Source organism: Polypterus senegalus, chromosome 13 (genome assembly GCF_016835505.1).
Source record: "Polypterus senegalus isolate Bchr_013 chromosome 13, ASM1683550v1, whole genome shotgun sequence".
Classification (NCBI taxonomy): domain Eukaryota; kingdom Metazoa; phylum Chordata; class Cladistia; order Polypteriformes; family Polypteridae; genus Polypterus; species Polypterus senegalus.
This window is the reverse complement of record NC_053166.1, coordinates 140,963,097-140,989,183: the sequence shown is the minus strand read 5'-3', so window position 1 is coordinate 140,989,183 and position 26,087 is coordinate 140,963,097. Positions and strand designations below refer to the sequence as shown.

Genomic DNA, 26,087 nt, shown 5'->3' with positions numbered 1-26,087 from the left:
AAATTTTTTCCAGATATTAAAACTGCATATGTTTGTGAGGGTTGAAAGAGGTGGTTCTTTTGCAGGGTGCCACAGAAAGAAGCTTCTCCGTCTTAAAATGCTTTCTACATTGGTTCCAGATTCTAAGTGAGTGGAGCACAATTGGGTTATTAGTGTATTGCCGATAGCGTGTGTTTATTGGAGCACAAAGCAAGGAATACAAAGAAGTACTGCAGGATTTTACTTCTATTGCGGTCCATGCCTGTGTATGTTCTTCTATTTGTGTCCAGGTTCTTATCGACTGTATATTTGCCCCAGTAATAAAACTGGAAGTTAGGTAGAGCCATCCGCCTTCTGCCTTTTGTCTTTGTAGGGTCGCTCTTTTGATGCGTGGATGTTTAGAATTCCAAATAAATGAGGTTATTGTTGAATCTAATTGCTTAAAGAACGATTTATTAATGTATATTGGTATGTTTTGAAATAAAAAGGAGCTTAGGAAGAATATTCATCTTAACAGTGTTAATTCTTCCAGCTAGTGTGAGATGAAGGGTTGACCATCTATGCAAGTCTTGTTTAATTTTTTCCATACAGACGACGAAATTTTGTTGATAAAGAGCTTTATGTTTACTTGTGATGTTTACCCCGAGGTATTTAAACTGTTCTGCAATGATAAAAGGAAGGGTGTCTAATCTAATATTATATGCTTGCGAATTCACGGAAAGAGTACACTTTTATTCAGATTAATTCTGAGACCAGAGAGCTTTTGAAATTCTGTGAGTGCTGCTAAGACTGCAGGCACAGAATTTTCTGGGTCCGATATATACAGTACCATGTCATCTGCATATAATGAGATTTTCTGTTCAGTCCTTCTCTGCTAATCCCCTTTATCTGATCAGTATTTCGACAATGTATTGCCAGTGGTTCAATGGCAATTGCAAACAGCAGTGGTGACAAAGGGCATCCTTGTCTTGTGCCACGTTCTAGTTTAAAGTAGTCTGAGCAAATGTTATTGATGCAAACTGAGGCTTCTGGGTTAGTATACAGTAATTTAATCCATGCACAAATGTTGGGCCAAACCCAAACTTCTCCAAAATAGTAAAAGGTATTTCCATTCAATCATGTCGAATGCTTTTCTGCATCCAATGATAATAATATTTCTGGGGTGTTTGATTTAGTTGGTGAGTATATTACATTAAACAGGCGTCGAAGATTTGAAGATAAGTGTCGGCCCCTAATAAATCCAGTTTGGTCTTGTGATATTACTGAGGGAGCACTTTCTCCATCCTTCTAGCTATGATTTTAGAGAGTATTTTAACGTCGTTATTCAGAAGTGAAATTGGTCTGTATGATGCACATTGTAATAAGTCCTTATTTTGTTTTGGAAGACAGTGATTAGTGCTTGGCGAAAGGTTTGTGGAAGAGATTGGTTATCTCTGGCTTCTGTAAATGTTGCTAATAGGAGGGGAGCTAGCTGAGCGGAGAATTTCTTGTAAAACTCTGCAGGGTAGCCATCAGGGCCTGCTGCTTTTCCACCTTGGAGTGACTTTATAGCATCCAGTAATTCTGATAATGACAGAGGTTTATCGAGCTCCTCCACACTAATAGCGTCAATTTGTGGTATCTGTAATTTATCCAGAAATGCATTAGATTGTATATTGTCTTCTTTAAACTCAGTAGTATATAGGGATTTATAGTAGTCTCTAAAAGTGTACATTATATTTTTGTGTTCGATGATTTTATCTCCATTCGTGTTAGTAATTACGAGATTGCGTTGCACATCTTGCTTGTGAATTTGTTGCGCTAAAAGCTTATTAGCTTTCTCTCCATGTTCATAATAATGATGTCTGGATTTGTAAATTAGTTGTTCGGTTTCTTTAGTTGTCAAGAGGTTTAATTCTGAATGTAGAGCCTGCCTCCTCTTATGTAGAGTCTCGCTTGGTAGTCTGGCATGTTCTTCATCTATTTTAGTAATTTCGCTTTTTATCTCTGCTACTTTCTTCGGGATTTATTTCTGTGGGAAAGATATGAGATAATCTGTCCTCTTAAGAAGGCCTTAAGAGTTTCCCAGAGTATTCCTGCAGAGATCTCAGGGGATGTATTTGTCTCTAGAAAGAATTCGATTTGTTTGGATATAAATTCAGTACAATTCTCGTCAGCTAATAGAAGCGGATTGAGGCGCCATCTGCGGGGTGAGTGTATGGGGCTTAGTAATTTCAGCTCCAAGATCATCGGAGCATGGTCTGAAATAACAATAGCATCGTATTTACAAGATTTAATCTTAGGCAAGAAGTTATTATCTATAAAGAAGTAATCAATCCTTGAGTAGCAATGATGTACTGGTGAGTAGAAAGAATATGTTCTTGAATTTGGGTTTAAAACCTCCAGGGATCTGATAAGTTGTGATCAGTTATAAACTTTGTAATTATCTTTGCGGTGTTAGTTGCGTTCCCCTGTGGAGGAAGTCTTATCTAAAAGTGGATTTAGAACACAATTAAAGTCCCCAGCCATTATAAGTTTATGAGTGTTCAGATTGGGAATGGATGCAAATAAATTTTGTATAAATTCCTTATCATCAACATTAGGTGCATAAACATTTATCAAAATCATTTTACAGTTAGATAAGTCTCCCATGACCATCACATATCTCCCTTCAGGATCCAATACTACATCTGATGCTACAAATGGTACTGTTCTATGTATGAGAATTCCCACCCCTCTAGTTTTCTTTGTAAAACTAGAATGGAACATTTGGCCAGTCCAGTCTTTTGCAGCGGAACTGATCCTTACTTAGTAAGTGGGTTTCCTGTAAAAATACTATTTTAGCATTTAGACCTGTTAGGTGAGAAAGTACTTTCTTTCTCTTTAATTCGTGATTCAGGCCTTTAACATTCCAGCTTACGAAGTTAACTGTCCCATCATGGAGACACTGATTCTGAGTTTTGGTGTCATATTATAGTCTTAACTGGAAGTGAAATAGTTTAGGTCTTAATTTCCTATTCCCCCAAGAGTTGTTGCCATGCAGCTTATTATTACGTTGATAGTTATAATTATAAAGATTGAGATGATAGATTAGATATAGATCAAGCCTGCTCTCTTTCTCTTCCCCTTAACCCCCACCCTCCCTTTTTGCCTCCCCAGGTGAGGCTAAAACCCACTTCATGCAGTCCCAGTCCTCTGACATACCCAGAGACAGAGCACGTCCAAAGCACATCAAGCCCCCATGCAGTGGCGCTTTAAGGTTAAAAGATAGAGATATCTGTTACCAATATAGTCTTTAAAAGAGGAAAAAAAAAAAAAAAAGAATTTTGCACTTAATATATATACATATATATATATATTCATATACATATATATATATATATATACATATACATACACATATACATATAATCTTCATCAATTTTAGTGCATTAAGATGATATCCCCAGATAATAAACCCAGGTGATGGTGTTAAAGATGTGTCCAAAACAAGCATAACAAGTCTTAATGCAGTAATAGCAATAACAGCAAACCAAGGGTATGATATTGAACAGTCTCATTTAGGGTACACATGAAATAATTAGAAAAGAAAAAAGAGGAGGAAAACGTAATTAAGCACAATAAAACATAAACATTTAGCCCTAGTAATACTAAGTAATGATAAGTAATAAGTAAGTAATAATAATATAAGAATATGAGAATATATGCTGATAAAAACCCGTATTTTAAAACAAATAGATCAGACAGTAGATTATTAATCCTAGCTTTATCATTTCCCGCCATGACTCACAATTATGTATCAGAATATTCCTGGGATCAGCTTTCTTAACTCATTTTCTGCCTCCTCCTTGCTAGCGAAAACATAGAAATGACCCTGCCATTCCACTTTCAGTTTTGCGGATACAGGAGGCCGTATTTGACATTGGCTTGCCGTAGCAGCTGTTTAATATTATAGAAGGCGGCGTTTGATAGCTGTTGCTGGAGAGAAGTCAGGGAAGACGCGAATGTGGCAATCTTCATATATAATATCTTCCTTTTTTTCCTGAGGAGTTCCATCACCTCTAACTTAAATGATAATCGTTCAAAACGAACTATAAAAGATCTTGGTCGGGGTCTGACGGTGTTTGATCCGCGTCGCGGTAAGCCGCTGCTATCTCAGATTCTGCTTTAAAGTCGCCCCCGATTATTTTAGAAAAAGTTCAGTTCGAATTTCACGGGTTTAAACTTTCGATTCTCCGGCAGCCTTCAATTCTGACATTATACCTTCTATTCCCATCTTCTAAAGCAGCCAGTCTGTCTCCAAGTTTTTCTCCGAGTTTTTTACATTCCGAACTGACATTTACTGCTCTTTCCTCGGCACTGGCAGCTAGATGTTCGGCTATTTCGATCCGATTCGTGAATGTCTCACTAAGATGCTCCAATCGATCAGCAAGCGTGCTCAGTTTAGCTGAGTTTTTCTCAATGCGCTCTTCGATTTTACCCAGCACCTGTCAAAGTTCAAGTTGTACCTCTTGACGCAGCCTTTCATTTGCCTGTTGGATTTCCTGTCGCAGCCATTCATTGCCTGTTATTTCCTGTTTTATTCCTGTTTCAGTCTCTCATGTGCCTTTGCCGTTGCTTTCTCATTAGCCTTCTCGCTTTTCTTTATATCTTGCCTGAGCTCAGCGAGCAACACTTTCAGTTCAGATAGCTCAAATGTGCCTTCTTGTACCGTAGATGAAGCAGCAGACTCTGCTGAAGCGGTGTCCCGCTGCTCCAGTCCCGCGTATTGCGTAACTGAAGCCGCGGACCTCCCGCCTTTTCCAGTTTCAGGTAATCCTCTCCAATCGGCGAGCTATCCACATCTGCACTCACGATCGCACCTTCGCTCCCCTTTTCGCTCTCAGCCGGCGGCGATGTAGCGGACCGTGGTCCCGAGGAGTCTGTACTTTCGCCCATCTGATCCAGGTCTGTCTCTGAGAGGCCGTATCTCGAACTAGGGCTTGCTGATCGCAGCTTGGATGTAGCTTTAGTCTTCGATTCTTTCGGACCCCCCTTCTTGTTGGCCATGTTTATATGTGTTTACATATACTGTAGCGGTCCCTCTCGGGTTGAATAAATACAGGATATCTCAGAATAATAAGCAAATAATATGAAAAATAGCACCACTGCTAGCGGAGCTCCACTTCCCGCGTAATTGCGTAACTGAAGCCGCGGACCTCCGGCCTTTCCAGTTTCAGGTAATCCTCTCCAATCGGCGAAGCTATCCACATCTGCACTCACGACGCACCTTCGCTCCCTTTTCGCTCTCAGCCGGCGACGATGTAGCGGACCGTGGTCCCGAGGAGTCTGTACTTTCGCCCATCTGATCCAGGTCTGTCTCTGAGAGGCCGTATCTCGAACTAGGGCTTGCTGATCGCAGCTTGGATGTAGCTTTAGTCTTCGATTCTTTCGGACCCCTTCTTGTTGGCCATGTTTATATGTGTTTACATATACTGTAGCGGTCCCTCTCGGGTTGAATAAATACAGGATATCTCAGAATAATAAGCAAATAATATGAAAAATAGCACCACTGCTAGCGGAGCTCCACTTCAGACGTCCATCTCTCGCATCGGACGAGACCAAATTTCAATGCTTTGTATTCTAAGTGTGCCCTGACCCAGTTAATTGCTACATGCTTACACTGACAGCAGCGCGCATGCAGTGATTGCCACACAGAATACCAACCCCAATTACAAAAACGCTGGGACGCTGTGTAAAATGTAAATAAAAACAGAATGCAATGATTTGCAAATCTCATAAACTCATATTTTATTCACAATATAACACAGAAAACACATCAAATGTCAAAAGTGAGTCATTTTACTATTTCATTATTTACTAATATATGAAAAATATTAGCTCATTTTGAATTCCATGACAGCAACAGACTCCAAAGGTTTGGACAGGGGCAACAAAAGGCTATAAAAGTAAGTGATACTAAAAAGAAACAGCTGGAGGAACATTTTGAAACTGATTAAGTTAATTGGCAAAACAGTATGATTGGGTATTACAAGAGTATATTAAAGAGGTAGAGTCTCAGAAGTAAAGATAGGCAGAGGTTCACCAATCAGCAAAAAAGCATCTACAAATTGTGGAACAATTTCAGAATAATGTTCCTCAATGTAAAATTGTGAAGACTTTGAATATCTCATCATCTGCAGTACATAATACCATCAAAAGATATGAGAACCTGGAGAAATCTCTGTGCACACAGGACAAGACCAAACATCAATATAGGATGCCCGTAATCTTCAGGCCCTCAGGTTGCACTGCATTAAAAACAGGCATGACTCTGTCATGGAAATCACTGCTCAGGAACACTTCCAGAAATCAGAAATTTGCTGTGCTATCCACAAATGAAAGTTAAAGCTCTATCACGAAAAGAAGAAGCCATATGTGAATATGATCCAGAAGTTGCCATTATCTTCTCTGGGTGAAAGCTCACTTAAAATGAATTGAGGCAAAGAGGAAAAAAGGTCTGTGGTCAGACAAATTGAAATTTTACATTTTCTTTTGGAAAACATGGACACCGCGTCCTCTGGACTAAAGAGGAGAAGTACCATCCGGCTTGTTATCAGTGCTCATTTCAAAAGCCTGCATCTCTGATGGTATGGGGGTGCATTAGTGCCTATGGCAGTGGTTCTCAACCTGTGGGATAAGCCCCCATAGGGGGGCACAAAGTAACAAAAAGGGGGGTGTGAAGATGTGAAAAAAAGAAAACAAGAATCAAAAATATGAAAAAAACTGTTGAAACCAAAACAAATTAACTTCAACTACATTCTGATACTAGAACAATAAATATAGAGTTAGATAAATGTCGATAGAAGTTAAGTAGGTATGTCGATAAAAGTTAAGTAGGTATAGTAAAATATGCATCTACATTTCAAAAAAATGTTAGGTTGGGGTGCGATTAAAACTGTTATGAAAACTCGGTCGCAAATACTTAAAGGTTGAGAAACGGCCTATGGTATGGGCAGGTTGCACATCTGGAAAGGTACCATCAGTGCTGAAAGGTATACACAGGCTTTAGAGCAACATATGCTCCCATCCTGACAATGTCTTTTTCAGGGAAGGCCTTGCATATTTCAGCAAGACAATGCTAAACCGCATAGTGCATCTATTAAAACAGCATGGCTTTGTAGTGCAAGATTCCGGGGACTTAAGTGGCCTGCCTGTACTCCAGACCTTTCACCAATTGAAAACATGAAACAAAAAATACAACAAAGAAGATTCAGGACTGCTGGGCAGCGAGAATACTATATCAAACAAGAATGGGACAACATTCCTCTCCCATAAGTCCAGCAACTGGTCTCCTCAGTTCCCAGACATTTACAGACAGTTGTTTAAAGAAGAGGGGATGCTACACAGTGGTAAACAAGGCCCTGTTTCAACTTTTTTGAGATGTGTTGCTGCTGTCAAATTTAAAACAACCTTATCCTTTTCTTAATGCGGTACATTTTCTCAGATTAAACATTTGATATGTTTTCTATGTTCTGTTGTAAATAAAATATTAGTTTATGAGATGTGCAAATTATTGCATTCTGTTATTATTTACATTTCACACAGTGTACCAACTTTTTTGGAATTGGGTTTGTATATTATATTCATAATATTACAGCTCTCTGAACATTTTAGAATGCTAGGATGTATACTTGATACCATATTCATGATGAAATGCAGTAAAGCATGTATTAAACATGTGGGGCCATGGTGGAACAGCGGTAGCTATGAACTGGCACATTGTTCATGGATTGGTCCCGTCTCCCACAAGATGCTTGCCTGGACATGTGCAGCCCTGTATTAAATAATTTATTGCAGCAGTACTTTCCCTGTCAAACATACCAAACCCCAATTCCAGTCCTTCCGTTTTCTTTCTCCAGATAACCGATTGCCATTGAATAAGTGACTGTGATAAATGTAAAACCAGCTGTAAGCTTGGAACACTGATTCTTCAAAATGTTTAAGGAACATTGAAAAATCTTCATTATATATATTTAATTATTCCATCCATCCATCCATCCATCCATGCAGGGTCGTGCCAGTCCCAGAAAGCATACAGCATGAGGCAGGAACAATCCCCAGATGGGACACCAGCTCATTGCTACTGCTGCACCACCAAGCCCCCTCATGTTTAATTATTAGCAGCATACATTGTTTAAATGAAGTTAATAATTTATCTGTAAAATGTGTTATACATACTTTGATGCATTTCATCATAAAAATGATATCAAATATATACAGTGTGAAGGACAGCCGGGTCCCATGCCCGGTAGGGACGCCTCTGTTGCTTATGTTCCGGGGGAGCCGCCATGGAAGTCAATACCTCCCGGGGACGCTTGGTGGCAGCCTCCCTGGCCGTCGGTGATTCCCCAACCACCCGCGGGGCTCCATGGGAGATGGAGTCCTCCACAGCTTGGTTGGGGCCGGCGTGGCGCTAGGGGCTGCCTGCTTCCCACAGCCCGGCTGGGCGAGCTTTCAGCCCCACCCGGAGGTGCAATCGGGACCAGGTGGTTAATCACCTGGAATGCTTCCGGGTGGGCTATAAAAGGGCCCAGCCACCACCACTCGGCGAGCCAGAGTTGGGAGGAAGAAGGAGACGAAGCTTGCCTGGGAGGAGTGGTGGAGAACTGTAAGATTGTGTTTTGGGACTGTGTTTGGGACTGTGTTGGGCCTGTGGGACACGGGGAAGGCGTGTGCCCACGGCTGAAGAAAATAAAACCTGTGTGTTTTGTACACGCTTGCCTCTGCGTGGTCTGTGCGGGTCGGGCGCTATATAGCGCCTTTACATCTGGCGTAGTCGGCAGGATTCCGGGCCGTCCATTTGGACCGGGACCTGCATAAAAATTGTGTGTAACGGCCCGGCACAACACCTGGGGGCACGTGTAGCTCAGCGCAGGAGCGCACACCGCATCCGCAGTGCCGGCGCTCCCGAGGCAGAGGCGTGCTCTATTGTGAGTACAGCGCTGAGGCGGCCTTTGGACTGCAGCAGGGCACGCTCCCGGCGAGGCGCGCCACGAGGCGCGCGCGGGCAGCGCCTGCACGACTTGCCGGCGGACACGCGCAGCACAGCGCTGAGAGAACGCGCTCGCAGCTGCAAGCAAGCCAGCCAGCGCAGCACAGCACAGCACAGAGCAACTGAGGCCGCAAAACCCACCTACAGGCACCGCGCCATGGGGAAAAAGAAAGCCGGGCGGACACAGAAGCCAGCCTCCAGACGCCGGCATGCCGGCCCGCTCCACGGGTCACAACCGGAGGTAGGTGACGGGCTCAAGAGGGAAGGGCCACGGGAAGGGTTTTCCGCGTTTGCGTCAGCCTACCTCCTGGACCCCGAGGGACGAACCACCTGTTGGTGGGCAGATGGCCGCTGTTCGTGGCGTGACGGCGCAGAGAGCGACGGGGAGAGCGAGGCTGGGCTGTGTCTTCCCTTTGGGCCGGCCAGTGAGCCGGAGGAGGAGAACCCGGAGGAGTTTCCCGATGCGGTGGCTCAGCTAGAGGAGCAGGAGCTCCTCTCCGAAACAGGTAAAGGGGAGTGTGTCAGCCGCCCGCCGAGACAGTTCGCAGGTGGGGTGACGGACCTTCTCCCGAGCCTCTCGGACTCCCAAACGGACCTGCGGAGGGTCCGCAGGGTCTTGTTGGCTCGCGGTCGGTGGGAGAAAACAAGGGGACTTCAAGTCCAGCGCCGACCCGAGCGCATTAACTTTTCTTGGGCTGTAGAGGAGTTGAAACATGTTCTCCTTCCTCTGCAGTCCTTAGTTAAGGTTTTTCAGGTCCTGCAGGAGACGAAGGAGGACTTGGACAGGAAGATCGGCGCCCCGATGGCGGCCGTTGTTAAATGGCTGGAGAGACGGGGGGCGTCAACCTCCTGCCTGCAGGACACAGCGTTCAGGTAGGTGAAGCCTGGGCCGTAGAGGAAAGGGCGGAGCGCAGCGGCTGCGGATATGATCAGTGCTGCTTGCCAGGTCGCCCCGCCCACTACACAAGACGCCGCCGTGTGGACCGATACGGTGGCAGAGGAACGTGTGGAGAGGCAGCTGGTGGATGTTGGCTGCCAAACAACCCCGTCCCCTCTGCCTGCACCGGTCTCGGTCGTCTAAAGGGTGCAAGCGGCACAGGGTCTCCCTTCTTCCCATAAGGGGACCCAGACCGTCACTGCACCCCAGAGGAAGAGGAGGACCCGGACAAAGAGGTCGGGGACTCCTGACAAGGTGCAGCGTAAGCCCGTTCGTGTGGCACTGCAGGAGGGCTACGCTGCGGAGGGGCGAACACGTCACCAGCCCTCCCCGGAGTGGGCGAGGGGGCAGGAGTTTCCTGCCTGCTTCCGTTCCGCAAGGGTCGAGCTGGAGGGTGGGGTTATGCTTTTCTTGTGGTCACGCTGGTCATGTCTGGAGGGTTTGTCCAAGGAGGGGCGTCCAGTGGCAGGGGCGTCCGGGGCAGCACCCCCAGACCTGTTCATTATGTTTTTACAGGGCGCAGCCGTGGAGCCAAGGATGCCGACTCCCTGTCCTGGAGAGGACCGGCCCTCGCGGGGCAGGCCGATGATCCCCACAAGCCTCATCTGAGGGAGGGAACTGTGAAGGACAGCGGGTCCCATGCCCGGTAGGGACGCCTCTGTTGCTTATGTTCCGGGGGAGCCGCCATGGGAAGTCCAATACCTCCCCCGGGACGCTTGGTGGCAGCCTCCCTGGCCGTCGGTGATTCCCCAACCACCCGCAGGGCTCCATGGGAGATGGAGTCCTCCACAGCTTGGTTGGGGCCCGGCGTGGCCGCTAGGGGAGCTGCCTGCTTCTCACAGCCCGGCTGGGCGAGCTTTCAGCCCCACCCGGAGGTGCAATCGGGACCAGGTGGTTAATCACCTGGAATGCTTCGGGTGGGCTATAAAGGGCCCAGCCACCACCACTCGGCGAGCCAGAGTTGGGAGGAAGAAGGAGACGAAGCTTGCCTGGGAGGAGTGGTGGAGAACTGTAAGATTGTGTTTTGGGACTGTGTTTGGGACTGTGTTGGGCCTGTGGGACACGGGGAAGGCGTGTGCCCACGGCTGAAGAAAATAAAACCTGTGTGTTTTTGTACACGTTGCCTCTGCGTGGTCTGTGCCGGGTCGGGCGCTATATAGCGCCTTTTACAACAGTAATTCCTCGCTATATCGCGCTTTAACTTTTGCGGCTTCATTCTATCGCGGATTTTATATGTAAGCATATCTAAATATATATTGCAGATTTTTTGCTGGTCCACAGATTTCTGCTGACAATGGGGCTTTTTATTTCTGGGACATGCTTCCTCAGTTGGTTTGCCCAGATGATTTCATACAAGGGACGCTATTTGGCGGATGGCTGAGAAACTACCCAATCAGAGCATGCGGTTAAGTTCCTGGGTGCTGATTGGCTCAGCGATGGACAGCAGCATTCGATTTCACTTTGTGTTAGCCAGCATCTCGCCTCGCTCATTCAGCATCAACGTGTTTCGCTGTGTAAAGAGTTAACTTTTGTGCTCTTTCATGTTTATCTTTGTGCGTAGTCAAGCCCTGTGTCTCCAAAACAATCTGCTCCTGCTACTGCTTCCGAGGCCGTGCCCAAGCGCCAATGGAAGATGCAAACAATTGCTGAAAAGGTAAAAGTTTTGAATATATTAAAGGAAGGGAACAGCTACTAATTTTCTACGTACTTAGTACATGTACGTATGTTTAGTGTAACTGTACACACATTTTATACAATTTTTCTTGCATTGTACATACAGTATTTATTGCTGGTGGCCTGTCTATCATAATAGCTGTAACATATGTGATACTGGAGATGATATCTTTAAAATAACATTTAGGTTTTATTTATATTTACATGTTGTAGATTTTTCATTTATTTTTATATTGCTTAATCAATTACAATGTGTTTAAAACTGTATTACGTATTAAATAAAAATCCTCAATGATATACGATACATATGTTTGTGCATAGTATATAAACATTATGTTTATATACATAATTTCAACGAACCTTACCTAATATCTAAGAAAATATAAAGGGTTTATGCTGTATAACTGTGCGGGAAATGTTTATAAGAGTGTGGGAGAGTTTATAAGGGCTTATATATAAAAATAACCATATAAACATATGGTTTTTACTTCACAGATTTTCCCCTTTCGCTGGGGTTTCTGGAATGCAACCCCTGCGATCGAGGAGGGATCAGTGTATTCTAGTATTCTAACAGCACACAGCTCCAAGAAAATAGCTCTTGAAAATCTAAATCGACTTAGAAGCCAGTCATCATCTTCTGTAAATACATGCTCTCTTCTATTGAAATGAATTGAATTCCTTTATTGTCATTGTAAGGTATAGTTCAATGAGATTCAATATGCAGCTCCCCATAAACTAATTTTCCTATAAAATGACAATAATAATAACATAAAGAATAAAAAATATCCTCTTTAATAAAAGCCCTGTGTGCGTCCAGGTGTCCGTGTGTGTGTCTTCTGGTGAAGTGCACATGCGTGGGGCCGCAACGCACATCGCACCGTGCCCAGCCCATGCACACAGCACCTTGGACGCACACACACTCGAAGCTGAGCACACAGTGAATGGCCTATCCGCGGCAGCGCATGAAAAGCAAATAAAAGACATCATTGCTGGGGAGAGTGCTGATTAGGTAATCGCGGCCGCGAACATAAAATCCGTTGCTGGGGAGACGCCACACATAAAATAATCAGCTACACGCCAGCACAGATTAAAATACTTGCTGGGGTACTGCACAGTACTTGCTGGGGAGACGACACAGTCATGATTATCAACTGCCCGTCACGCATTACATCAGTTGCTGGGGACACTCTGCTGATTGCCCACTGTTGTGACAGAAAATTAAAGTCATAAGCCTATTACGGACATCAAAGCCAGTATTACTGTCAGAGAAAATTACAGGCATTTTACGGAAATACAAACCAGTATTACTGCGAAAGAAATTTAAAGGCACACAATACACTGACGCATATGACAGCCACATACAAGCCAGTATTACTGTAAGAGAAAATATTACGGACATATCTACTAACAACATGCCACCCAAAATAAAAAAGCACACGTCAAGTAGGACAACAGACACAGACAATCAAATCCTATATAAGCAACATCTCCTGGAAGAACGGTCAGCTCAACAAGTAAACATCAACAAAAGAAAGGCTGAAAGACAAAGAAAAATACGAACAAATAGATCGATTGAAGAAAAAGAAAATGAGCGTCAGAAAAACGCTAAAAGGGAAAGACTCAGAAGAGCAAACCTTAGAAAAGTTGGCATTTACTTGCCAGAACCAGTATTCAGCCACGGTCAGTTATATGTTGCATTATCAAGAGTTAGAAGTTTTCCAGATGTTGTTGTCAAGTTTGTAGATGGTCCTGAACAAGGCAAACTCTTGACAAACTCAGAAAGAATATTTACAAGAAATGTTGTCTGTAATGAAATTTTATAGAAAAATTTCATGAGGTAAAAAAATAGAAAAGTTTTCCTAAATATCTTCTTCAGATATTGTGTATTACAGATTATTACAAAGTTTTACACTAAGGCAATATTAATTATACTTACTGTATTGTCATATACATTTCTATTTTATTTTTATTATTATTTTACTTTAGGCTTCTTGCAAAAATATTTTTGACAAAAAAAAAATGAAGACAAGAAAGAATGAGGTCCCTTGCCATTTAATATAGACTGGTCCTACTAATGTTTATGCACTACTGTTCTAGCGCCCGTTATTGTAACAGGCTTAATGTCTAGTACAATATAAAAAGCATAAGTACAATATATGTGTGCTATAATGGCCTTAAGGGCTGGAAGCTGTATTCCGATACTACATACAGATACAATGGGTTAAAATACTTTCAGTGGCTCACTAAGAGTAACAATGCTAAAGTAGCTATGGCATTTGGAATAGTTTGGCCATTCTGTACACCATTATATTGTTACAGAATGATTACTATCAAGTGCCTTAAATTTGCAATTAATTTCAATGTATTTGATAAAGCCTGCATCATGGATGTGAATCTAAAAAAGAAAGGGAGACCACACGGAAAGAGTAGTACTGCTTTGCACCCGTTTAAAAAACCATGCAGAGAAGAGTATGCATGGCGTGAGGTTGCTGTGAAAATGTGTGTGGCTTTACACCAAGTTTAATTTTTATACATCTCAAAGTGAGTGTGTAAATGGGAATACGCACAATTTTTCTGCATATGCACCGTTTATACATGAGGCCCCTAGTCTGTTAACAGCTACACAAGCCTTGGAAGTACAATGACACAAAATGTCATTAAAAAGAGTTTCACCTGTATGCACTCATAGTTAATGCTAAACATGTGAGAACAAAGAATACTTTGTTGCAACTTCAGAAATGAGTGATGTGGGAGAGTCACACAAACTGACAGACAGAGAAGAAAGTCTACACAGGTAGGTCCAATAAGGCAGTTAGTGTTTTGCATCTGTTTTTTTTCATTATTACTTGAAATTCTCTCTCGTGTGTAATATTATTTAAATATAAATGCATTCTCAAAACATTTGAATTTCCTGGCCATTGCACCATGATGCATGCTAAATTTACTGGCATATAGTCACTTGGATCAGTCCAATAGTTTTTTCCATATCATGAGACAAGATTTAAAAGGTTGCAGTCTGTAAGAAATTTCCCTAGTATGCTGTGTTTTTTTTTTTTAATATCAATTAAGAGTTTATATGTACTCAATAACCTTCTTAAACATTCTAGGATGTTGATTTCTGGTCTTGGAGATTTATTTCATTTCAGTCTTTTTAATCCAATCAGAACTTCTCTCCCTGTGATTTCTATATATCCCATATATGTTATACTCCATACATCATAATTAGTAAAACATGAACCACTCTAAATAGAAATAAAAATTCAAAAACAAAAAATTCACATGTGCTATAAATATACTATTAAATAGCCTTCAACAGGAAATACCAAGAGAATATTGTAAACTTAAATAAAAAACATACATTTAAAAATACTTTTATGCTGTGTATATGTATACATAGAGTAAGTTAATTGCTCAATTTATAATAATAACTATATTTTTATATCACTTTTCTTTATATAGACAGTGAAGAATCACATCAACCACAACAAATGTGTAGCATCCACCAGAATGATGGAATGACAGCCATTCTTATGCAGTGGGGGTTAACCACGCATTAGCTAGTAGGTGGTGAAGGGGTGAGAGAGATAATTAGCCAATAAGCAACAGACAGTGATTAGGCGGCCAGTCAGGCTGTGGTGGGCATCAGGATATACTCTACTTTTTTTGAAAGATGCCCAGAGTTATTTCAGGACCACAGAGAGTCAGGACCTTGGTTTTATATCTCACCTGAAGGGCAGCACTGACCAAAACATGCTTAGCTTCAGGTGGACTACCTGTTATGAAATACAGGTGGTATGGCTGCTGACAAATGTAGCATACAGAGAGAAATACCCAACTTTTCAAGGGTTTATGGTTCCATTAATCCTCAATGATGCCAGACAAAGTATCTTACCACATAAGACCAAGGGAAGCAATAATTTCAAATTCTATCTCTGTACAGATGTGCAGTGAACATAATTTTTTAAATGAACTGGTACCAAGTTGTAAAACTTGCTCTACACTTTCTGAATTCCACAGAAATATCACTCATAAATACATTTCCTCATGAAATTTACAGGAAACAAATGCTATGCTACTGTTAATTATCTATTATCTTTAGAAGGATTTTGTTTTACATCAGTATCAATCCAGCAGATCATGAAGTCAAATGGCATGTAGAGCGATGTTCACAGAAAAATCAGGCAGACTGACACACTGTACAGGCAAATACATACATGCACATGCATACAGAAAGACTGAGACACATGCATGTACACACTGTTTTGGGTTTTAGGTATGGAAGGATTTCCATGCCCTGACCTGTTGCTTACCATCTCAATTTGCTTCTGTTGTTCTTCTGCTCTCCGACGAATTTCTTCCTTCATCTAGAATAGAAAACAATCTTTATTTATTTGGTAAAAAAAATAATGTGTAAATGAGAATGTTCATTTGTATTACTAATTTTTGTATGTTTTCAAGTGCCAGACAGATGTTGAACTCCAGTTCAGTAAAGATATACTCTTATACAGATATACTATAATGAACTATTATTGGATAATTGAACACTGCCAGCTGCTGGGAGCTACCCTGAGGTCAAGTGGATAAGGGACTAGTGGAAACCCTCACAGCTTTAGTTTACAGTACATCCAAACAACACATATGTTTTATGAGGTTAAGTGCTTCATTAGGCCAGAAAAAAGATAACTGTGGAAACAGTAGTAAAAGATGTCTGCTGTTTGTGTGATGTACATCAGCTGTTGGAACTTCACTTTCTATTTTTAGGACGTATACACATCTTATATACTCTCATAATTAGTGGTCAGAACCAGGCGGTGCTGAAGGGAACATCTCTCTTGGCTAGCCATTGATCATATGGGAATTCCCTGTAAGTACCTGGAGATGCTAATCATGACAGGCTAGACTATCTGATATGTCATGTTGCTGTCAGCCGCAGCAGGGTAGGTGGAAGAACTGATAATCTTTTAATTCAACTAATTTTTTGTAAAGCTCTTATCACCAATTATAGGCACAGAGTGCTTACACATGTTTAGAGCTATAATACTGTACATTTATAGTAAGTAATCAAATCATATATCGTTTATATACATAAATGCAGAGTTATACAGAATGAATCTTAATGATTAACATAAAAAAGAAAAATATAGTCTTATTAAATTAATTACAATTCATTTTTAACCAGGCGAGGAATAAAGAGAGGAAAACAAAAACTCTAGTTAACAACATTTCTAAATAAAACAAACCTCCCTTTAGGATGGGCATGGTCATTTATAACAGTCATGTCACACTTCTGAACCCAACTGTGAACAAACTTGTCACCAAAACCTGAATGGAATATATTAACTGACCCAGGTGTTTCTGCTCGTAGGTCAAAAAGAGTTTTCATTCACATATATGTCTTCTTTCATGTTTCAGCAGGCTTGCTCTTTTGCTGTCATGTTGACAGTGAAATTTCACACAAACTAAATGTGATGGCCAGTGAAGGCTGACTGCATGTGGAAAACTTCCAAAAGCACAGGGATACTCAGACTCAACAGCAGTCAGAAATAGACTGACTGCTGAAAGTTGAATTCAGAGTAATCATACACAAATAAAGATTCATGCTAATCAACATTGACAATGAAACACAAAAACAGTCAAGGAATATAAGAAAGACTGGATTTATGAACATAAATTAATTTCAGAATCAAACAGAAGAATTTTTCATGATTGAGTTCTATAGGACATATATTGTGACTGCTTTGGAAGGGTTTGTAAAGGGCAGAAAAACCATATATGAAAATCCAGACAACCTATTTCAAATAGGTAATTTATCACAATATTATGATATGTTGAAAAAAACAAACTTTGTATCAGATATGGGTACGATAAATGCCCTCTCATTTCCAAAAGCAGAAGAAAGACAGATCAAGTGAATAAGCATCTTTGTTCATTCATTATATTTAAATTCAAACATCCATGAAAGCAGGTGGCGCAGAGGGTAACGCTGTTGCCTCGCGGTTAGGAGACCCGGGTTCGCTTCCCGGATCCTCCCTGCGTGGAGTTTGCATGTTTTCCCTGTGTCTGCGTGGGTTTCCTCCCACAGTCCAAAGACATGCAGGTTAGGTGCATTGGTGATTCTAAATTTTCATTGGTGTGTGTGTGTGTGCCCTGTGGTGGGCTGACACCCTGCCCGGGGTCTGTTTCCTGCCTTGTGCCCTGTGTTGACTGGGACTGACTCCAGCATGACCCTTTAGTTGGGATATAGCGGGTTGGAAAATGGATGGATGTAAAAGCTGACAGAAACACTTTGGCATGCTAATAATGCCTGAAAGAACATGAGAAGTAGACCTGATGCCCCTTTCAAATAATGCCTCTTTGGAGCTATGTTTACAAATGCAAGGGGAAGTTTAAAAGTCTTCTGCTTTACATTTCATAATTTTCACCTTACAGATTGCATGTAGACTGTTTTTTTATTTTTTGCTGCAATCAAAAAGTTTAAGAAAAAAAATCACCTTGATGTATCTCTTGCGATTGACATACATGTGGATCAAGGAGCGGAATTTGATGAGACTTTCCCTCATTTTCACAAAATGCTTTCTAAAAGTAATAAAAAGAAAATTATGTTACTAAGTTCATCTTCAGAAAAAGGCACAAAGATCTGCCATTTCTAAACTGAACATAACAATGACAAATTCAGTTAATCAAATTCAAAGCTGAACAGGGTAGGGAGGAGAACTGTACCCTAACTAATTGTAGAAAACAACATAGACACATGGAAAATTTTCAGGCACCATACTGACAAAAGACTGGGCACTGGATTCAGTCACAGAATGGTGAATCTGTGAGACAGAAACACTAAACTCTGTTCTACAATGCTGCCTTTGTAAACTAATTTTTACACATAGCTTAGAACCACTAAATTTATTTCAAAATGTAATGCAGCTCAACTGATTTTCATTATTTCTATTTGAGGTAATTTGTAAGATCCAATATAAAATGTATTGGTGTTATATAAATACCTTACTTATAAAATATAAAGACTAAAAAATCATGACTACAGACTCTAGATGCACAAAACACTGACAGAAGAATGTGTATTTATATATTAGGCCTAAGAACAGCACTTTAATTATAACAATATACAGTCTGAATGTAACATCCTTTTGTTTTTTGTTATATAACCTTATTTTTCATGATTTTTTAACAGCTTTTTTTTAAACTTTATAAAACTGTATTAAGCATATATGGAAATGAATCTTTTTTTTTTGCCTTATTTGAAAGAAGAAAACTTAACAAGGGCTGACATGGATGTATGCATGGTTTCACCAATGTCTGACTCTGCTTAAGGCCAACATGTTTCTTACGATTGGTGAAATCTCAGTGCATGTTTCTGATGTATGATTTTTTGATCCCTTATTTTTTGCTATTAGTTGCTAATCTATATTTATTAGTTTTGTTCTTTGATGACTTTCTTAATTGTTCAACCTAAAAGATGGCACACTCAGTGTTCCTATGAACAAAGGCTTACATGCAGTGTAGCCAAATTGCTGAAGAGCAAGGATTACAAGGAGTGAACCTTAAATGGGTCATTATATGTCTGTTCAAAATTGCATTGGATACATTATTTTGGGTTGACAGCCACAGCGAAATCTGCTATTTAACATTTTAAAACTAATAATATTATATTGGCCAAAATATCTAAAGGAGTAACATATTTCATACCTGGTTAGATATCCCCTAGAATGGGCCTGAAGCTTGACAATCTTCCTGCGCAAAGAGGTGTACCGTCGGCGAACAAACCACATACGGGTGTATCGCTGCAGAGTAAGAGCAGCCATATGGAGTATTCGATCCCGCTTACTTTCAAGGAGCTGATAGAGATCCTCCTTCATGAATAGCTTTCAGATAAGAGAGTACAAAATTAACTTCTCTGTGTCAGGTTACTTCATTGTAGAGTCAAACAAGATAGATTCACTGTTATTTCACCCATCCTTCCTTTGGAGCCCATTTGGAAGAAGCAAGAGCAAGGTGGGACACAAGCCTGGATGAGATGTCAGTATAGCACAAGGCAAAAATGAACAAACCCATAATCATTTACAATGGAATATGTCAAAGTTGTCAAGAAATCTAATATTCATGTTTTAGGAAACTAGAACACACAACTTAATGTATAATCATAGTCATTATTACACACATTCCTAAGCTTTTGGTAATGCTGTAATTCTTGATTACTACTAGGGCAAAATGTAGCCCCTTTGAACATTATACATCCTTTTTTACTAGCTATGTGGATTTCTTCTAATATTCATATTTCACAATGGGCTGCAAATATTGACACCAATGCAGCTTTGTATCTTAAGGAAGGCGGACATGCTTGTGGTATCAATTTTCAATTATCTTTCATATTAACCGCTGGGATATACAAGTAGTCAACTCAAGTAACAATGCAAACAGTTGTATCATCATCACATCTACATTTCTAAAATAATTAGATTTTTAAAGTGAGATGAAAGAGTGGAGAGCTGAGCACTGACCCCAGAATTTTACTGGTTGGGCGTCTTCACTTTGCAATGTGCAGTCTCTCCCAGTCATTGTCTGAGTTTCCTCAAGCAGTATAAGCATTCAAGTTTAAGTTTATCGTCATGTGTACATGGCACAATAAAATTCTCATTCTATACAAAGACATGTCATGACTAGCTCTTCAGTAACTTTGCCTCTATGAACATACACAATACCTGCTATTGTGACTGAGTAATGAAAAATCTTATGATCTATAAACAGAAGCAGTCTTTGAGCTTACTGGTGTGAGTATTCCTAAACAGTTTATCCTAACAGGAAGCTATTAAGCTAATTAGAATAGACTCCACTGCACATCTATAGATGTTAGAACAGATCAAGAAATCTAAGCTTTCCTCAGATATCTGAAGCAAGTAGACATATTGTTGAGCAGGATTAAAAAGAGCATAAATGTATTGTATCCACTTCAGTTCATCAATGATGGTGACTTCAAGCAATTTAAAGCTGGTGACCCTTTCAACAATATGTTCTTCAATGAAGGTAGGACTGTGATCTGGTTTTTGCTTCTCCTGGTACTACTGCAATGAATGTGGCATCCTCTGTGGATCATTTGTGACAATATGTAGACTGGAGGTGATCATGATTATCTAAAACCTAGATCACCAGTAGGCAGATCGCAGTCCGTATCCGGACCCAGAAGCCATTTTATACAGACTCAGGCCTATTACAGTTATGCTTGAAAGTTTGTGAACCCTTTAGAATTTTCTATATTTCTGCATAAATATGACATAAAACATCATCAGATTTTCACTCAAGTCCTAAAAGTAGATAAAGAGAAACCAGTTAAACAAATGAGACAAAAATATTATACTTGGTAATTTATTTATTGAGGAAAATGACCGAATATTACATATTTGTGAGTGGCAAAAGTATGTGAACCTCTCAGATAAGCAGTTAGTTTGAAGGTGAAATTCGAGTCAGGTGTTTTCACTCAATGGGATGACAATCAAGTGTGAGTGGGCACCCTGTGTTATTTAAAGAACAGGGATCTATCAAAATCTGCTCTTCACAACACATGTTTTTGGAAGTGTATCATGGCACGAACAAAGGAGATTTCTGAGGACCTCAGAAAAAGAGTTGTTGATGCTCATTAGGCTGGAAAAGGTTACAAAACCATCCCTAAAGAGTTTGGACTCCACCAATCCACAGTCAGACAGATTGTGTAAAAATGGAGGAAATTCAAGACCATTGTTACCCTCCCCAGGAGTGGTCGACCAACAAAGATCACTCCAAGAGCAAGGCACATGTGTAATAGTCGGCGTGGTCACAAAGGACCCCAGGGTAACTTCTAAGCAACTGAAGGCCTCTCTCACATTGGCTAATGTTCATGTTCATGAGTCCACCATCAGGAGAACACTGAACAACAATGGTGTGCATGGCAGGGTTGCAAGGAGAAAGCCACTGCTCTCCAAAAACACATTGCTGCTCATCTGCAGTTTGCTAAACATCACGTGGACAAACCAGAAGGCTACTGGGAGAATGTTTTGTGGACGGATGAGACCAAAATAGAACTTTTTGGTTTAAATAAAAAGCGTTATGTTTGGAGAAAGGAAAACACTGCATTCCAGCATAAGAACCTTATCCCATCTGTGAAACATGGTGGAGGTAGTATCATGGTTTGGGCCTGTTTTGCTGCATCTGGGCCAGGACAGCTTGCCTTCATTGATGGAACAATGAATTCTGAATTATATCATAGAATTCTAAAGGAAAATGTCAGGACATCTGTCCATGAACTGAATCTGAAGAGAAGGCGGGCCATGCAGCAAGACAACGACCCTAAGTACACAAGTCATTCTATCAAAGAATGGTTAAAGAAGAATAAAGTTAATGTTTTGGAATGGCCAAGTGAAAGTCCTGATCTTAATCCAATCGAAATGTTGTGGAAGGACCTGATGCGAGCAGTTAATGTGAGGAAACCCACCAACATCCCAGAGTTGAAGCTGTTCTGTACAGAGGAATGGGCTAAAATTCCTCCAAGCCAGTGTGCAAGAATGATCAAAAGTTACCGGAAACGTTTAGTTGCAGTTATTGCTGCAAAGGGGGGTCACACTAGATATTGAAAGCAAAGGTTCACATACTTTTGCCATTCAAAAATATGCAATATTCGATCATTTTCCTTAATAAATGAATGACCACGTATAATATTTTTGTCTCATTTGTTTAACTGGTTTCTCTTTATCTACTTTTAGGACTTGAGTGAAAATCTGATGATGTTTTAGGTCATATTTATGAAGAAATATAGAAAATTCCAAAGGGTTCACAAACTTTCAAGCACAACTGTATTATAATTTGATGGATCATTTCTATTTTAATCTGTACAACTTTTCTCACATTTACGATAGTCTTTTTTTTTACTTTTTCCCTTTGTCACATTTTTCAACCAATCATACCCACTCAAATCTAAACTGAGGGCACAGAAAATACCTGATCTCTGAAACCAATATATATCAACTCACCAGAACCCTGACACAATCATTCAATGCCCAACAATGTGCCTATAAATGTTCCTTTAAAGCTGCATGGATTTTGGGACAACATAAAAGAACATTTTACTGACTCAGGAATTGTCAAGGAATACATAAGTGCAGTGGTTGAAACCTTACAGGTGGGAAAACAAAAACAAGAGATAAGTAAAAAGATCAGTGAAAATCTTATGTCAGCATCAACAACCACAAGAAAACCAAAAATATTAACCCATTCTAGAATAGCTGCATGAAGCAATTCATAAGGCACCATGTATAGGCTTAGCTGTAGATGAGTCAACTGATGTGTCTGACAAAGCTCACCTGTTTATGTAAAATTACTCAACAAGGAGAAGAAAGAGTTATATGAAGACCTGTTGGGTGTTACATTCCTTCAGACCAATACAAGAGGAGAGAACATCTACCTGGCCATAAAGATGATGGTTTCAATAACCACAGATGGAGCCTGTGCCATGATAGGGAGAGAGAGGGGAGCTATGGCAAGAATAAAAGAGGACAATCCTGAGCTCATCTCTTACCATTGCATATTTCATCAACCAGTGCTCCACTCTGTCAGACGAGTATGCTGAGGTGATGAACATAATAATGAATGATGATGGTCTGAGGAAATCAGCCCTGTAAATCTTGACCATATTTAACTCCACATACAACTGTGTGGCAGCTTTCTCTACTATGAACATTAGGATCACAGATGAGCACCTGCACATGTGTATGAGAATGGCCCTGACACCATTCCACCCCAGATTTAAAATCCTGGCAGCACAAGGTAGAGCTTACTTCTCTCACCAAACAAGAGAAAGTCGGGTGGTAAAAATGGGAAATAAAGAGAAAAGGAAATGTTAAAGGTGTTAAGCTATTAATATTTATTGAGAGGGTTTATACGTATGTGAAAAGTAGTTAAGAAAAAAGGACAAAAGGGGAAATTCAAACTATACCTTTTTTTATTTTTTCTAAAATTAAGCACTTTATTTTAAGATGCCTTTTTTAAAAGCTCTTTGTTTTATTTTTAAATGGAAACATTATTGTAATTGAAACGAGAAATGAACAATAATTTTATTTATTACTAGCAAAATACCCGCGCTTCACAGCGGAGACGTAATGTGTTAAAGAAGTTATGAAAAACAAAAGGAAACATTTTAAAAATAGCGTTAAGATGATTGTCAATGTAATTGTTTTGTCACTGTTATGAGTGTTGCTATCATCAAGGATTTGATTATCATTATTTCTTTTAATCAGGTTCGTATTTGGAGGACGTGTTGTGTTCAAGTTACATTCCGTGTTTGTCAACGGTTGTAAAGATAACCGGTTTCATTCATCGAAGTGTTCACTACCGAAATTGGTACTTGTGAATCTAAGATGTTTAACAGGCATTCCCGGTATTAAGTTGTGGATTTGCCTGCAAATATTTAGCAGCAGCGTCTCTATGAACTTGTGGATTTGCCTGAGAGTATTTAGCGGCAGCATGTCTATTAACTTGTGGATTTGCCTGCGAGTATTTAGTGACAGCGTCTCTATGAACTTGTGGATTTGCCTGCAAGTATTTAGCAACAGTGTGTCTATGAACTTGTGGATTTTTCTGTGAGTATTTGGCGGCAGCGTCACAAAGTTGTTTCCGTCTAGCTGCATCAGAAAATGTACCACGACATCTGACATGCTTCCTTTTTACTGTTTTCTCACAGCTTGGATTGCTGCTGTCATAATCAGTTTGAGTTTCGGTAAGTGACAGTTCTTTGATTGATGGTGATCACCTCGATAGACATGTTAATGGGGGTACGGTTGGAACGGTAAAGGAAATGGATACCTGAACAGTAAATTAAGTCTAAAATACCTACACAATAACTATAATTGTAATAAACAAACAATAAAACAGTGGAGAAGTCGTGGATTAAATAAAAAGGCTGCAGTTATCAGCAGGGAGACATGAATACCGTGGCGAAGCAAGGAAGGGAATGAAGAGACCGGAGCGACGGACGGCCTTATATTGACAGGCAGCCAATTACGTGGGAGGCGTGGGGATGGGGGACATAATGCCGCCTCACACGGTGACCGAGCTGCAGGCTATGAAAGTATATATGTACGTAAGTAGGATTCAGTTATGACTGTTATGCGTAGAATTTCGAAGTGAAACCTGCTTAACTTTTGTAAGTAACCTGTAAGGAATGAGCCTGCCAAATTTCAGCCTTGTACCTACATGGGAAGTTGGAGAATTAGTGATGAGTGAGTCAGTGAGGGCATTGCCTTTCATTAGTATAGATTATTTATTTTATTTTTCGAGTATCCTGCAGTTTAATGTGAAAATTAATAAATAAAAACACTGTTGAAATACCATTGAATTGAACTTTCTTTATTTTATTTGAAAGTCAGTTGTTGACTACATACAGACGTTGATACAAAAACTAGGCTACTTCAAAGGACATATCACTGAATCAATACATATGTTAGACATTATGATGTTCTGGACCTTTGTCTGAGGACATTTTTTCTAACTGGACCTCTTTGAATTTTATTTGAAGACCCCTGATCTAAAATATTCTGTTTAATGTGTCCCAGCAGCAGACTCTCAAAGTACTTGATTACAGTGGGAATGAGTGTCACATGTCTGTGGTCACTCAGTTCATTTTTGTTTTCTTAGGCATGAGGATAAATTGTCCTTTAAAAGAAGGAATGTACCACAGATCTCCTCAGTGAAACAGTAAAGATATCACTGAATCTAATTGGTTGGTAAAGTTTTTCAAAATTTGCCCTGGACTAGATGGGTTATGAACGTTAACTCTTTCAAAAATCTTCATTACATCATACACAGAAGTGGAGACAGGTGAATAACGAGATACAGACAATGAAAAGGTGGGCAGATTTTAATTGCTGTTTAAAATGAGCATAGAAGGCATTCAGTTCATGAGGGAGAGAAAATGTGGATGATGGATGAGATGGATTACATTTTATTTTGTAATCTGTGAGCATCTTTAAACCCTAGGGTAATCATTCCCTAAGTTTACTTTATTAAACTCCTGACAGCATAATGGATAAATAAATAATACTCCCTAAGAAATGTTTATATTATGTAATATTGGCATACATATCATTCAGTTCATTATTGGTGTTGGGTTGTACTGGAATGTAAACTGTGACCAGAAAACACTTTGGATCTCCCTTGGAAGATAAAATGGACAACATTTGATGTTAAATACTCCCATTCAAGTAAAGAGTTTTTAGAAACAATTTTAACATTCATGCATTGCACATTATTTACCAAAAAATGTCCGCTATCACTTCTTCTTTTGCCTGAGTTTTAGTCTGATCCATACAAAAGACAGGAAATAATCTGGCTGTATTTTGGTGTCTGTTTTCTCAAGAGGTTTGCCATGTCACAAAAAACAAAATCATAGCAGTTTCTAATGTCTCTTGTTGAGGCCAGTCTTTTCAAAATGTCATCTAGTTTATTATC

At 40.3% G+C, this 26,087-nt stretch overlaps 1 protein-coding gene across 1 annotated transcript in view; it reads right to left on the bottom strand.

Moving 5' to 3' along the window:
- The window catches only part of myo15aa (myosin XVAa), a 151,939-nt gene that overhangs the window by 68,189 nt on the left and 57,663 nt on the right, over nucleotides 1-26,087 (bottom strand). Inside the window, exons 22-24 of the mRNA XM_039775602.1 lie at nucleotides 19,305-19,480; nucleotides 18,095-18,179; nucleotides 15,914-15,967 (exon numbers count right to left, since the gene is read on the bottom strand). Coding sequence (XP_039631536.1) covers nucleotides 15,914-15,967; nucleotides 18,095-18,179; nucleotides 19,305-19,480 — 315 coding nt within the window. The remainder of the gene's footprint in view (nucleotides 1-15,913; nucleotides 15,968-18,094; nucleotides 18,180-19,304; nucleotides 19,481-26,087) is intronic.